The 16,366-nt window shown below is 33.7% G+C and overlaps 1 protein-coding gene across 1 annotated transcript; it reads left to right on the plus strand.

Annotated features, from left to right (window-relative positions):
* Positions 1-8,444: 8,444 nt before the first annotated feature.
* LOC113756630 (disease resistance protein RPM1-like) lies at positions 8,445-11,522 on the plus strand. The gene is made up of 2 exons (XM_027300261.1): positions 8,445-8,945; positions 9,016-11,522. Exons 1-2 carry the CDS (start codon positions 8,445-8,447, stop codon positions 11,251-11,253), a joined length of 2,739 nt encoding a protein of 912 aa, XP_027156062.1. The 3' UTR covers positions 11,254-11,522.
* Positions 11,523-16,366: the final 4,844 nt, after the last annotated feature.

Consider the following 16,366-nt stretch of genomic DNA (forward strand, 5'->3'; position numbering starts at 1 on the left):
AGGCTATTAAATTAAATCAAATACCCGGCCGTTGATATTCAATTAATAAAATACCCATGAACAATTAATTCAGAAAACGTACGAATAGTAACAATTGGAAGAATTAATAAAATTCGATTAGATCTCACAGAGGTTATGGACCGCGCCCTCGCGTCGACCTTTGGATAGAGGAGGAAATTAGCCGCTCCTCATCGTGTCAATCCCGCGTGATTTAATTGAATACATTCAATTGATTGCCGAAGAATTGGAAAAGCACAAGAGAAATCTCACGGAATTTAGAAAAAGCGAAAAGCGAAAAGGGTCTCGGTTCAACAGAGCCCAGAAAATCCGCAAACTATCCAATGTCTGGCCGCTAGCCGCAGGCGGAACAAAAGCAAGGAAAGAACAAGAAATAAAGAAAACGTCTGTCCCTACTTTTCTTAAGGAAAAGTCAAACTAAAGCTAAAAGTAGATGATAATCTGAATCTGGCTTTTTCCCCTCTTTTAATAGCCGCCGCAGGAGGTCAAGCAACCAAAAAGAACGTCTGGCCCAATTCTTTTCTTTTTAATTGAAGCCCTTCTTTGAGCCAAGTCACGTCTGACCCAATTGGTTGAAACAAAAGCTAGCTTTTGGAGTTTTAATCCCGTGCTCCTCGCGGTTCACGTGGACCGCAGTCCGGCTTTCGGTTTCGTCCACCTTCCAAGGCGTGGCCACGCCTTGGAACGGTAAGTCTTCTGGAAATTCATCCCGCAAGATCATTTTTCATGCCTACCACCTACAATTCACACAAATATCGAATATGAGTGAAATTCCAATTCTTAGTACCATGAATAGCCATAATTAGGACAAGATAGTAGTGCAAAATACGCCAAATAACCGTTCTATCACATATTTAATGATAATTAAGTTAAGTCCGTACAGATTTTATTGATGCTTGTTTTAATAAATAAACACACCCAATTCTAACATCTAAAATTTGATTATGCTAAATTTAGAGATATTATTATTATTTTCTTTATTAAAAAAATTTTCTATCAGCTTTATGTTTCAAAAATCTGTTAAAAATAAGTTATTACCAATCAATGATGTCTGTATAATTGGGCAACACAAAGAAAGTCTATCAATTGTATGTTTTCAATCATATATATTAACTCTGACCCGGTCTGGTGGTCGAACTGATCAACTCGGTGAACTTGCCACTAGGTTGGGTTGGGTCTCTAATTAGACCGTTTAAGCACAAAACCCGTTGACTTGTTAATGACTCAACGGTTCAATTGGATTAAATTGGAACCCGCCCGGTTTTGTGGACGAATCGATTTTGTGGAAAAAATTTTAACAAGCTCTTGCTAATATTCGAATTCGAGACTTTAGGCATATATCTATGACATGCTTACCACTAGACTACTTTGTCATATACTATATGAAAGTTTTGTCAATTTTATCTTTATTTTTTTATTTTTCAAAAGTAAATTTATTTGGAATCTTTTAATTAAAACTTATGACCCCCCAAATTCTATAAGTTATAAAATGAATTTTAAAAATAACATATTACATAATTTATTTTAAAGACAAATATTGTTTTTAATAATTGTTTGCACTTAAAATTCGTAAATAACCTTGATAATTACATTAAACACAGATAAAATTTTACACTTGAAATTTCATGGATTACTAATTAAATTAATGTTTTGTCGATTATTTTATGAATTAATTATTCTATAGCGAATTAAATTAAAGGAGTATTTGCTATGACATTGTTTATTATACTTTATATCATATATCCTATGTCAAAAATTATAAAATATAATATTTAAATATATTTAGTGACCCACTAATTTAATCAATCACTTACTAGTCGAATCAGTGATCCGTTGACCCATCTCCCTCGTTGGGTTCTTTTCTGGGTCGGGTTTAATAACTTTGGTTTCAATCTAATCGTAAATTCAAAGAATCAATAGTTTAATCAAATCCTATTTAATACAATTATTTAAAGAAATTCATAGTTGTTTAATTCCATTTCAACAAGTTGTCAGGCACGTCACCATCGTTGTAGTTCGACAAACTATCACCCATAACTCTCTATAGACAATTGACTTTTGCTTACAAACTCCGTGTACAAAAATGCCTCCACACACATCAATTATTCCACTAAAGTCCCTGGCCAATTAAGACCCTTAAACATGTACAAAACTGTGGAAAAACCAAACGGTCAAGGATCAAGGGATTTTTTTCATCGATTGGATAGCCGTTTTCCGTCGGAAAATTGTGTCATTTTTCGTGATCACATTTTTCTATTATCTTTTTTTCTCATATATATCAAATCGTTACAGTAATTTTTCTACAAAAAATCCTAGAAAATGCAATCCAAACACCAAAGTTTTAGTTTCTTTTTGAAACATATGTTAGCAATTATTTTCTTGAGAAAATAATTTCTAATTTTCCATGCTCTAATGTTCTTGGATATTCTATTATTTTCCATGCTATTTTAGGCGTCTCAAATCACACATATTTAGTCACAAGTTGTTATTGGAGTTAAATGAAGTTTTTTGGATTCTTGCTTCAGCTGTATACGAGATATGTGATTCTGCAATTTTTAATGGGGCCGCAAGGATTCAGCAGAGTTGGATAAATTTCTTTTTTCTGCTCGAGAATATTCAGCAGAGTTGGATTTCTCTTGTGGAAATTACCAACACGTGTCCAGTTTGTTTGGATAGTGTATTATTTGAAATATTATTTGGAATAATTACTGTAGCACTTTTTGTGATGTGATGTATGTGAGATAAAAAGGTGATTGGGAATATAAAAAGGTAAATTGGGAAATGTGTTTGTGATGTAAAATGAGCAACTGTAAAAGTTTATATTAATATGAGCAATAACGTTTTTTACAAGAGAAAAAGCTCTCAAGTACATAAAAAAACCTATACTATATACAAGAGATACAAATATACATAATCAGTTGAGAAAATTTAACAGACAATCCCCATTCCAAAGCTATCAGACAATTTTCATGAGTTTCAATTATACAGATTTCATCTATGGTGGAAGCTGACTCACCTACGCATGGTGGGAAGAGCAAAGGAACAACACATCACTTGGAGTAGGGCAGAGAAAAGCTATTAAAAGTAGTGACCGGAAAGCAGAAGAAGTTTCACACAAGGTTCATTGTACTTCTAGGAGAAGTAACATGTACGCCGCTCAACAACTTATGGGCATTTGTATGCACCCAAAAATTGTCATTAATTTTATATAAAATTTATTTTTTATGTAATTAAATTTATTATAAATTTATCAAAGAATTTTGGTTTATAAGGTTATTGTAATTTAGTAGTTACAATATTTAGAGTTGTTATATTGACAAAATGTGATTAAATAGTTTGAGAAAAAATTAGTTTTTCTTTAAGGATAAAATAGAAAGTTTAAAAAATGGCATAAAAAAGTTCACAGCGAAGATGTCAAGGATGAAAAGGTGGGGGTGAAGCGGCGGAAGTCAGGAGGTAAAGAGGGAGTATGGAACGAGGCGCCGACGAGTCCGAAGAATGCAGAGAGTGATGAGCAGATGTAATTCGTATTGGTAGTGGGAAAAGATTGACCGGCCTATGTCAAGAGCAGAGAATATAGGAGAATAAATTATGCAAGGAGAGGAGGACGAACATACCGGCGGTACGTTAAGGGTAAGTGATCATATGGAAGGCGGCGATAAGTGGGTGAAAAGAGATGAGAAGTGGCGCGATCAGGACGGCTGGGAGATAAATTCAAGACAGACCGAACGTGTGATGGACAGTCGCACGGTCGTTAAAGGCGACAAAGAGTGAAGGAGAAAGAAGTAATACTAACACTATCATCACGTCTATCTCTTCCTCAAAATGACAACTGCACGGAGGGTTGAGAACAATAGGAGCCGATAGTGCAAAGTAGGGAGAGATAAGCCAAAACAGACCACTCATTTGGGACTTGGCGAAACGACCTAAGTGGCTGTTTGTATATGGTTGGAACGCCCGAAAAGTATAAGAGTGTGAGAACGTCTTCCATTTTCCTAGGTATTATTAGATGGCTTATTAGTCTAGGCCGATTGTTTCCTTTAAGTAGGAAATTCGATATGATCGATTAAGGGGCCAGATAATAGTTTTTGAGATGAGTGTTTCTAGTATCAATTTTTGAAGAAATAGGAGGTACGGAGTGTGGGACGCCACTGGGGAAAGGTTCGGAATACGCAAATAATTTAAGTTCGGATACTAAAGTGGGTGAAATTATGGTATAAGCAGGATGTAGGTATAGAGGTTGTGCAATGTGATTGAGTGAGAGGAAACAAAGAAGAGATAGAGAATGGTCAGATGAAGAGTAAGAGTATCGCAGCAGTCAGGAAACAACATATGTCACCTGTAAGAGTGGTTGTAACTTATTGACTTCTTTTGACCGATTAATGGGCAAGTTAAGTTTAACCAAAATTTGATTAAGTACTCATACAAAATTCACTAAGCAATATGTCCAAAAGGACGTACAGGGAAAAGAGGCAACATCGAAAGCACGGACACACAACCGCAATCGATGCACGGGGAGTATCTGAATGGAGCAAAGTGTTAGTAAGAGAGAGAGTCGGTGAGACTCGGCAGTATTACACCATAGGACGACATAGGAGGGAGTACTCATAAGTGATCCCTCTAACATTATCTGTTGCATGGCTTTTAACTGGAATCAAAATTATAGATGAAATTATTAGAAACATATAAATAGTTGCTTCAAAGAAACCAGAATCGTGACATAATAAACCTGGTGGGAATATTAATTTTAATTTAGAATTAGATAAGTAACTTATACGTAACATTGTGACTTTTTAAATCGAAATCGAATTGTAGATTTTGTAATCATAAACATAGCTACATAAGTACTCCGCTAGAAACAGAATTGGAGATGTAGATAAAATAATCATAAACCATAAATCACATAATATAAAGGTTCAAAGATTGACATTTCACTATGAAATAACTAGATGGTATTATCAACTTAATTCATAGCTCGCAGCTAGTTGTAAACTGGACATGACAGGTTATGAAATCACAAATTGACTAGTAAAGTAGTGTCAAAATTTTTTGGCTTTAAATATTACATGCCTAATGATAAGTGATAACAGATGTAGTAAAATCAAAAATTACATAAAATAAAATAAAACTTTAGTTGATTAAATGGATGTTTCTTTGAATTGTAAGTACACTCGAGAACTTAATATATTATTAACTTATCAATTAACTAGTAACTCTTTAAATTTATAAAAATTGTATAGTCTCAAATTTATTAATTTGTAGAGGTTTTACAATAATTTTAATCACTTGCATACGCTTATAATGTGTCTTGTACACTAGTATAATATAACTTAACAAAAATACTAGAACAAATTGAGAGAGTGAAGAAAATTTAGAAGAAAATGAAGTAGGAAAATGGGAAAAAATTGTAAAAGGTATACCTATATATTTTTAGGGACCGTTTGGTTTAGGGGTTTCGGTACTTAGAATTACAATAATTTCAATACTATGCGCTTGGTCTAGTGTAATGGGAATTGAAATATTGGAATCATACCTTAAAATTTAGCCGTTCATGATTCCCGACCAAATTGGGAGGAATTGATCAAAACTCTCATTAGTGGACCCTCTATCCATCATTCCATTTCCCTTGTCAATTCCAAAGCAAGAACCAAGCGCCCCTTAGTTACCAAACATTTCATGGGTTCAACAAAAATCCACTATCATTAACTAATGATAGTGATAGTGAATAGAGAACTTTTAGTAAACAGTTAGTTTTAGTTACTTGGTTTAGTAATAGAGTTGGCCACCATAAGAGAAATTGGAGGAATTTTTTACAATCATATGCACAGAAATTGAATATTAGTAAAATTGGAAAATGATGCCATCGGATTCATGTCTTGAGAAAAGGAATTTGGCATTTATGTCTTATTGTCTCTCGGCTCTTTATGTTCTCCCAATTGAGCATTTAGGTCGATGATGATTAATTTATCAACCCAATCTAATGTACATGCATAAATCCAATTTAGTCTTATAGAAAGTCCCACATTCCTCTGCTACGTAATTCACCTACGATTGCCTGCTGATTGGCTAAGCCCATGTGGACCCATAGGCGTTTGACAATGGTCCCAGGCAGAGTTGCTATGATTGTAGTGGTTCTACCCAAGGTGGGAGGAAATTCCCACTTTGCACGCTAGATGCAACCATACCAATTATACATATAAAAAAGAAGCAAACGTAAAAGGGATAATTTCAGAAACTTCTCCTGAGCTTTCTGACAATTTCATTGAGTTCTCTTAAGGTTTAAAAAATTACACTTACCTTCCTTGATTTGATAATTTTAGTAACAAAACCTTAAAATAATATCGAGTTGAACAATTTTTAAACGAATACTCAAAAATGCCCTTGTGGAATGAGTTTAAATTTATTTTCCTATACAATTATAAAATTATTTAGTATAATTATAAGGAAAATGTGCCAAATTTTTCATGTCCATATCTACCATTTGATAAACAACTATAATAATAATAATAATAATAATAATTTTATTACTATGATATGATATTTTTAATGGTATTTTATTATGGATTTAGATTTATAATATAGAAAAGAAAATGTTGAAATAATTCATTTAGAATTTATAAATTTTTTAAGGAGTGGGATTATCATAATTTAGTAGTACCTTTGGCCCATTTCCTTTTGATTTATTGTTAATTTTAATATCAAAAAATAGAAAACAAAGATCAGCAAAAATATTGGATTATATATAAAATTAACTCGTCAAAAAAATCACTTGTTTGGCATTTGATTATAATAGAAACCTAGAGATAATAGTAGTAGTTCTACAGTTTTATTAACAAAAAATTTTAAAAAAGGAATAAGAAGGAAAAAGATTGAAAAAATAATTTTAAAACTCATTCTAAGTATAAGCATATCAAGTAAGAGGATTTTATTAAAATATTTAAGGATAAAATTATTATTTTAAATGATATGGGAGGTATGTATAATTTTTTAAATTCTAAGGGAGTTTAGTGAAATTGTCAGAAACCTAAAGGAAGGTTTCTGAAATTATCCCAACATAAAAAGCACGAAATCACGCGCAAGTGCACGCGTTTTTGTTTTATATACCAATTATACGCGTTTTATTTCTAAAAGGAAAAGGTATTGACACACACAACAGAACAACGACTTCTTACCTAACAAAAGCAAATAGACAAATAAATGCTAAAGAACGACGACTTTACGCCCAACAACAACTCCTGGATAATGACACGACTTCATACGTAACAAGGACCGAAAAAAAAAAGGGGGAATGACTTTATTACAAAGAACAACGACTTCATCCCCAAGTTTACATTGGACCATAGTTAATAAAATACGTGATGGGTATAATATGAGATATTATATATATGCATAATATACTGAATTTTTTTGAAAAAATATGAGTAAAAGTTCGACATGAAAATATGTGTTCGAAAAAATTACGCATATAAATTCTTACATGAATAGTGTGAACATATTTGAATGTTACCAAACTAAAAAAAAAAGGGATAAATTTATTATAATTTTCGAAGACTATACTACATGTATACCAATTTTAAACTTATTTTTATGTATGAGACGTTAAATTTATTAAAATTTTATCACTTTATCACTTAAATATGTATAAATCTACAATTGTTATGATATATGTTGTTGTTATTTTATATATAATTCAAAAAATATGTCATTATCTTTACTCAAATCTTAAAATTTTTTAAAAATTTATTATGCATTATATATGGTTAATTGAAAAGTATAAATATTTTTTAGAATATTTTTAAAATATATGAAATATGAAAATTTTTTGAATGAAACGTACGAACATGTGTTAAATGGATATAATACAAGTATTTACTGACTATGCATTGGATACAGAAAGTCTAGATTGTACTCCCTTCAAGGCCAAAAGAAAAAAAAAAAGATTGACGTTGATTGTGAATTTTGGCATCTAGGTCTACATATTCGGTCTTTTCCTTTTTTTCCAAATTTTGATTTACTCATCTTGATTTTCATGTTAAAATCAACTGGGGCTAGCAAGCAAGGAACAACAGAAGAAAGATCAGTTCGGGACCGGGACATAGTAAAGGAACAAAGACCGGGTAAGTCAAGTCCTCCAGATTCCAGGCATTCAGCTGCCACTTTCCATCGATGGAGCCCAGTAACGCAAAAGAAAGTTTGATTTGTTGAATTCTGCATGTCTATCTATATTCTAGCCACTCGATATTCTACGGACAACTTAAATTCAAGCCCCACAAGTCACAGAAAGGAAAGGACGACTTTCCTGAACATGATCTTGATATTTCCAGCAAGCTAGTTAACCCTCCCCTTTCCAGAAGAGAAAACAGCATACTTTTTCTTGTGATTATTTTGGTAGGAAAACCGACTCCTGTGAAATTTATCTAAGGAATATGGCTGAGAGTGTTGTTGGCTTTTTAATTAATCAGCTCTCCACCTTACTTTCCCAAGAGAGCACGCTTTTGGGAGGACTTCGACCGGATGTTCAGTTCATCAAAGATGAACTCGGCAGCATGAAAGCTTTCCTCCGACAAGCTGAAGCAAAGGAGGACAATGACTCTCAACTCCAAGAATGGGTAAAGCAGGTTCGAGAAGTTGCTTATGATACAGAGGACGTTCTCGATGATTTTGCCTTCCGCTTTGCTCTTGGTGATGCAGATGGATTCTTTGGCCGTGTTGGCAAGATCTACAACTCGATTAAAAATCTGAAAGCCCGCCATCGGATTTCTTTGGAGATAAAAGATATCAAGGCCAGAGTTGTAGAGATTTCTGCAAGGCATCAGAGGTACCAGTCTCTGTATGGTACTCAAGAAATAGGCTCCAGCTCTTCGCACGTGGCAAGCGCAGATTGTGATATTCGTGACCAAGCACTCCTAATTGAAGAAGCTAAGCTTGTTGGCATCGATCAGCCCAAAAAAGAGCTCATCTCCAAAATCCTTGATGACCATTCCCACTTGAAACTAGTTTCAGTGGTGGGAATGGGGGGACTCGGTAAAAACCACCCTGTGTTTGAAAAGGTCTACGATTGATGCTGCAGTGAAGAAACAATTTCAGAGCCATGCTTGGATAACTGTTTCTCAAAATTTTCAATTCAAAGTCATCATCAAGAACTTGATTCAACAATTGTACGAGGAAATCAGACAGCCGGTGCCTCCACAAGTGGATTCCATGGATGGTATTAGGCTCAGCGAATTTGTCAAGGACTTCCTCAAAGAAAGAAGGTACATCCTTGTCCTTGATGATCTGTGGACTATAGATGCCTGGGAAGCTATCAAATACGTGTTGCCTGACTACAACATCGCTAGTCGTGTTGTATTGACAACACGAATTACCGATGTAGCTTCTGCATCCTGTTTAACATTCCATGACTTTATCCATAAGATGAGTCCTCTCTCTTATGAAGATTCTTGGACTCTTTTTTGCAATAGAACATTTCAAAGTAATGGTTGCCCTTCAAATCTAGAAGAAGTTTGTAGAAAAATACTAAAAAAATGTGAGGGCCTACCACTTGGAATTGTAACAATGGGTGGTGTTTTGGCTTTGAAGGACAAGGACAAGATAGATGAATGGGAGATGATTTTTCGTGGCTTTGGCAGTGAGGTAGATGGTAGCGGTAAGCTTGATAGAATTAGAAAGATACTCTTACTTAGCTATAGTGATTTGCCTCACCATCTTAAAAACTGTTTATTGTATCTAAGTATCTATCCTGAAGATCATCCAATTGATGTCGACGAGATACTTGGTAAATGGATAGCACTAGGATTTATAGAAGAAGAAGAAGGAATGATAGCCACTGATATAGCTATGAGATATCTAAAAGAACTCGTCAACAGAAGCTTAATCCAAGTTAAAGAAACATGGGATGATGGCAAATTGGTGAATTGTGGTCTTCATGATTTTCTGCGTGAAATCATTGTTTCAAAATCTAAAGAGCAGTGCTTCACAGCCATAATCACTGGATATTGCACAAGATGGCCTGACAAAGTTCGACACCTGGCAATCCATAACTTCACTGGTAATCCTCTACAAGGCTTCAGCAGCTTAAAGTGTCTTCGGTCCGTGGAAACATTCGGGAATGAAGATTCTCTCACAACTTCATTTTTGTCCAAGTTTTTATGTGGTGGTCCCAAGTTCCTAAAGGTTTTAAATTTGACGGGAGCTGAATTGGACAACATCCCGAAGGAAGTTTTCAAACTATTTCATCTCCAGTATCTGGATCTAAGTGGCACTAGAGTTAAAATCATTCCAAAATCTATTGGGCAGCTTCAAAACCTAGAATTTTTAATTCTGGCCGAAACCACTATAATGGAGTTGCCCGTGGAAATTTTGAAGCTAAGAAAACTCCGTTCCCTCAACCTATACGGAATAGGTGATTATTCAAATAACTTTGCACTTTGGGGCTTTAAATCTCCGGATGGAATTGGAAAGCTTACTTCCTTGGAGAGGCTGCATAATATAGAAGCAGACAGTGGTAAAATAGTAAGGGAGATTGGGAAGCTCATTCAGTTGCGAGAATTATCCATCACAAAGCTGAGAAGAGAAGATGGAAAAGAGTTGCTCTACTCCCTGTCAAGGCTGACCAACCTTCGAGAGTTACACATCTGCTCCATTAAAGAAGAGGAGACCCTTGATCTCCAACATTCCGTCTCTCCAAGACTTGGATTTCTTACAAGGTTGTGGTTGAATGGGCATTTAGAGAGAGTACCAGAATGGGTGATATCACTTCAATACTTGGGCACTTTAGTCTTGCTGAATAGTGAGTTGAGTGAAGATGAGAATGCAATAGGCTGCCTTGGACATTTGCCCAACCTGGTACATCTTTTTCTCCTTCGTGCTTATGAAGGGGAGACATTGTGTTTTAAGGCTGGAAGATTCCAAAAACTCCAGAGATTAGACCTTGTGCAATTTCAAAGACTAAAATGGGTAAGAGTGGAAGAGGCATCGATGCCCGGTCTCCAAGAGTTTGCTATTGTTGGAAGCAAACTTATGACGGGCTTGCCTTTGGGCCTCCAAAACTTGACCGAGCTTAAATTTCTTCAATTGTTTGACATGTGTGATGAGCTAATCCACAAAGTGCAAAATTTGGATAAACAAAGTGAAGATTATCAAACAATTTCTCATATCCCTCAAGTTTGCACTGGACACTGGATAAATGGTGATTGGAAAACGGAGATCCTCTCGGAGAAGATAGGTAAAGGATAATCTCTTGCCGTCACAACATTTGAGTTATGGTGTTTGTTGTCAATTAGATTTTCAAAAGATCTAGTTGCGGCCTTCTTACTTTTTCCTACTTATCGTCCATGTAATAAAATCATGACTTTGGAATGCTATTCAAGAACAATTAGTTCCTTAGATGGTTAGATATACATGTGTTTCTACGTGTATGATGATTTGATTTGTACAATTATCCTGATTCTTGGTTAAGAATGTTTTCGTTTATCAAAAAAATACAGAGACAAGTAGCATCTAAACATTATGGGATTGTCTGTTACAACAATTGCAGGTTCAATTTTCCCTCTTCTATAATTAATATGAAGAATAAATTGATATGGATAATTTTTCATTAGGAGTAGGGAAACCTCGCTAATTCATAAAGGGTATATGCATTATTTCCCAAACTTCTATAGGATTTGTGGTGATTTTCCTTTTTTGATTTATTACTAAATCCCTTTTTTTCCTTGTGGCCTTCTTTTATTTCGAAATAGTGTCCTAGCGTCATTTTTTGGATTAGGAACCCGAATTTATACTTGATGGACTAAACGGAAAAATAAAATATTTTTAGGAAATGTGAGGAAATATATTTATAATTTTCCCTAATAATAGATTATTAAGGATGTTAAAGTCCAGAAAGAGCGTGGAGAATGCTGAGATTTTCAAATTGCTTCAATGATCAACATGGGTCTCTAGTCGCTTGTTAAGTCCAAATTCTATGATAATAATTGATGTTACTGTATCATCCTATATATCTCTAAGTCACTTTCATCAGATATCCTGGAATAAAAGATCTTCGGCTTTACAATCCCCTACCTAATTTAGAAGCAATTGCTTTAACATGCGCAGATATCTTTCCATAATATCATTCCTTTTTTTCCCCTTGATATTGCAATTCCTCTAAGTATCTAACCAAGAAAGATACTCCAATATAAAACAAATACATATCTTGACAAAAAGTTTTAGTATCATATTATATTTTGATATAATACATGTATATATATTGTTATATTATATATTTTCACTAGTTGACTTGGCCAATCCTAGTGGGAGGTTAGGCATTGAGCTCACATTCAGCCTTGAATTCATCAGTTGCAGGCTTTCGTAGGGCAGAATAAAAAAAAGTTAAAGTAGCATTCCATCAAATGCAGCGTAGATGCCAACCCAAATTCCGAATTATGTAAATGGAAAATTTGACTTAAAAGATTACATGAATTAGTAGTTGAAAAAGTTAAAGAAATTTTTGTAATGTGTATAAAAGAAGTCAACAAGAAACTCCTATTTTCAATCCAAAGTTGATTAGTTGCTTCTTGGAACTTTACTTCTAGTAACCTAAAAAGAGTTATCTACCTTGATTGTTCTAATTCTTTCGTACTCATAAAATTGATAGATCAATAAGGACACCAGTTTGTATGAAGCTGTTGAGGGAGCAAGAAGATGGACAAATTTGCAATTGCATGTTTGGATTGCATTTTCTTGGATTTTTTTGTAAAAAAATTACTATAGTGATTTGATGTATGTGAGAAAAAATGTAATAAGAAAATGTGATCACGAAAAACGACGCAATTTTCCGGCGGAAAATGGCTGTCCAAACACCAGGAATCTGTTGCCTGTGGGAGGAGTACTGCCAGTTCCAAGCAAGGGAAGGGAATGCAGGAGTTCAAAACTCTTCAAAGCAAAGTTTGACTACTCAATTAGTGATTGGGCAACCCTTTTGTTGTTCAAAACAAAACTTCTTGTTCTCTATAAATGAGTTTTATTGACTATCAAATACTACTAATTATGGTAAGATGAATTTTATTGTAGCATTTTAATTGTATTTGGAATTTTAGTGTCAGGTTTTGATATATTGATAGCTATTCTAAATCAGCATTCTAAAATCCACACTTTATATTTTAAAATTATCTATTACCTAAGTGGAATCGAATTGGAAAATATTCATGTTATCCATCCAAATGTGATTTATGTGATTCTCAAGAACCCAATTTGAAAAGGCTACAAAAAGCTGAATCTAAAACGATGGGATAACTCGTGTACAAATTAAGAAACAAATAAATATCAAAAGAAATTAAAGCACAAAAATATACAACCTCAACAAATCGAAAACCGAAATTGGCAAAATAGAAGGCTTATTTCACTAAATATTGTTGTTTTTAGTTAAAATTAAGGAGCCATTTGTTAACCTCCATGTATTTAGGGGAGGTAATGTAAGTGAGGGTCCTTCAAGCCCTCTCGCGTATTTACATTTGTAATTTTGGTAATATGAAGAATACTCCAGTTTTGTTTCTTTTAAGGAAATAGTGTTATGAAACAACTAAAAGTGTGGATGTCTCTTTGTATTTCTAAGAGGATTAATTTATGATTTATGACTACATTATGTATAGAAGTTACAATCCATAATTTTATTCATGTAGTGGAGAAACCGTTTCATAAATTTCTTCATATTCTTGTAATAGTGGGTGTTTTATAGGATTGATGTACCTTTAATCTTATAGTACCTATAAATAGAGGTACATTGACATCCTTTGGGATAACTTTTGGTATTGATTGGAATATAAGAATATCATTCTCCCTTTCTCTATTTCTTTCTCTAATATTTCTATTCATAGTATAGTAGTTTATTAGTTTTACAACACATTATCAACACGAAATCTCTACTTTTGAGCAAAAGGTGAAAACGGAAGCTCTACCTTAAACAAAGGTGAAGCACAAGATTTTGTCGAAATTCTGCCCATATTTCTTTAAGAAAATTCTGAGAAGAAATGGATGTCAAATATTTAGGATTAAATAATGGTAATGATGTTATTTGTCTCATTGATAGTGCTACTACGCACACTATATTGAAAAATAAAAAATATTTTTCTTGTTTGAAAATAAGAGAGACAAACGTTAATATCATTAGTGGTAGTGCAAAATTGATTGAAAGCTCCGAAAGAGCCACTATATTTCTCCCTGAAGGGATTAAAATTATGGTAAATAATGAACTATTTTCTCCCAAGTCTCGAAGAAACTTATTGAGTTTTAAAGATATCCTTGAAAATGGATATCATATTAAGACAATGACTGAAACAAATGGTGAATTTTTATTAATCACAAGTATCATTTTTGGGCAAAAATGCATAGTAGAAAGATTATCTTCTTTTTCTTCTGTCTTATATTATGCACAAATTAGTGCAATTGAAATTCATCATCTAGTAGACCAGAAGTCTATTTATTCCAATGATTTTATAGTTTAGCATGATCGTCTCCGGACATCCCGAATCTATAATGATGAGATGAATAATTGAGAATTCACATGGTCACTCATTGAAAAATCAAAAAGTATTAAAAGCCGATGAATTCTTTTGTGTTGCTTGTTCTCAAGGAAAATTAATTATTAGACCATCACAAGCCAAGTTGGGACTGAATCCCTTACATTTCTAGAACGAATTCATGGTGATATATGTGGGTCTGTAGATCCACCATGTGGACTATTTCGATATTTTATGGTGCTAATTGATGTATCAACTAGATGGTCATATGTATGTTTATTATCTACTTGCAACCTGGCGTTTGCGAGATTGCTTGCTCAAATAATTAAATTGTGAGCACAATTTTCAGATTATCCAATAAAGAAAATTCGTCTAGATAATACTGGTGAATATTCGTCACATGCTTTTGACGATTATTGTATGTTCATTGGAATAACTGTTGAACATCTTGCAGCTTATGTTCACACACAAAATGGTCTAACCGAATCACTTATTAAACGGCTACAATTAATTGCTAGACCATTATTGATGATGTCTAAACTTCCTTCATCTGCTTGGGGACATGTCATTTTACATGCAATAATACTTGTGAGAATTAGACCGACAAGTTATCATATTTGTTCTCCTTTACAATTAACTTTTGATTATGAATCCAATATTTATTATTTACGAATATTTAGTTGTGCGGTGTATGTCCCAATTGCACCACCCCAACGTAGTAAATTGAGCCCCAAAGAAAATTGGGATATATGTCGGATATGAATCACCGTCAATTATTAAGTATATATGGAACCATTAACAGGTGATTTATTTACTGCAAGATTTACAGATTGCCATTTTGATGAATCACATTTTCCGACATTAGGGGGAGATAAAAATCAACCTAAAAAAAATTACTTGAAAAAAATCGTTGAATTTCCTTGATTCTCGTACTAAAGAATGTAAAGCAGAAGTTCAAAAGATTATATATTTGCAAAAAATTACAAATCAATTGCCAGATGCATTTAATGACTCCAGAAGAGTTACTAAATCACATATTCCTGCTAACAGGGGTCGAGTCTGTGCAATAATAATTATTAAAAAGTCCTAGTTACCATCACAATTAATTATAGAACAAATCCAACTACTGGAGCAGGGACCCTAGGTGTGCAATGAATTACTTGATTTACCCTGTTTCCGAAGAATTTGCTTGATCCGATATATCAGAATTGTCTATAAAAATATTAAATTTGCGTACAATGGCACGTAGGGTCGATTCCACAGGGAACGGATAGGAAGTTGTTTCTTTCTAATAGAACAAAATTGGGGGATATTTAATGGAGTGAAAATGAAAATAAAATAAACAAAATTTAAAAGCTAATTCACCAAATACAATTTACTAAAAATAGCAATTAATGAAATTCTATCCAAAGGATCAATTTCTCAGGTACGGTCCAATTAAATGATCATCGATGCAAAGATATTTCATTCATTTATCACTACGTTGGTTATTGTTATCAACAAGGATCTGGACAACCAGTTCTTCCTTACTTTTTCTGAAGTTAAGTACGACCATTGACTGCTTCTCTAACCAGAAAATAACCTAAGTACGACTATAGGAATTTAATTATCCGGTTGTATTAAAGTTAGAAGAAACTAACCCTAACCAATAAACACGCTAAGAGGGTTTATTTAAACTAGATCTTACGTTTCCCCAACATAAAGCCAATTATGATGGTTGCCACTAATTGTCAACTAAACGAACAATTACATATTCAATTCAGTTAGCGTGGCAGTAGACTATTAGATTAAATTAAATATTCGGCCGTTGATACTCAATTAATAAAATACCCATAAACAATTAATCCAGAAAA

This window comes from Coffea eugenioides, unplaced genomic scaffold (assembly GCF_003713205.1).
Source record: "Coffea eugenioides isolate CCC68of unplaced genomic scaffold, Ceug_1.0 ScVebR1_2432;HRSCAF=3458, whole genome shotgun sequence".
NCBI lineage: Eukaryota > Viridiplantae > Streptophyta > Magnoliopsida > Gentianales > Rubiaceae > Coffea > Coffea eugenioides.

Coding starts and splice junctions, on each gene's coding strand:
- LOC113756630 (XM_027300261.1), top strand. CDS start 8,445: ATGGCTGAGAGTGTTGTTGGCTTTTTAATTAATCAGCTCTCCACCTTA. Junction 8,946..9,015: donor TAATTGAAGAAGCTAAGCTT/GTTGGCATCGAT, acceptor ACTTGAAACTAG/TTTCAGTGGTGGGAATGGGG.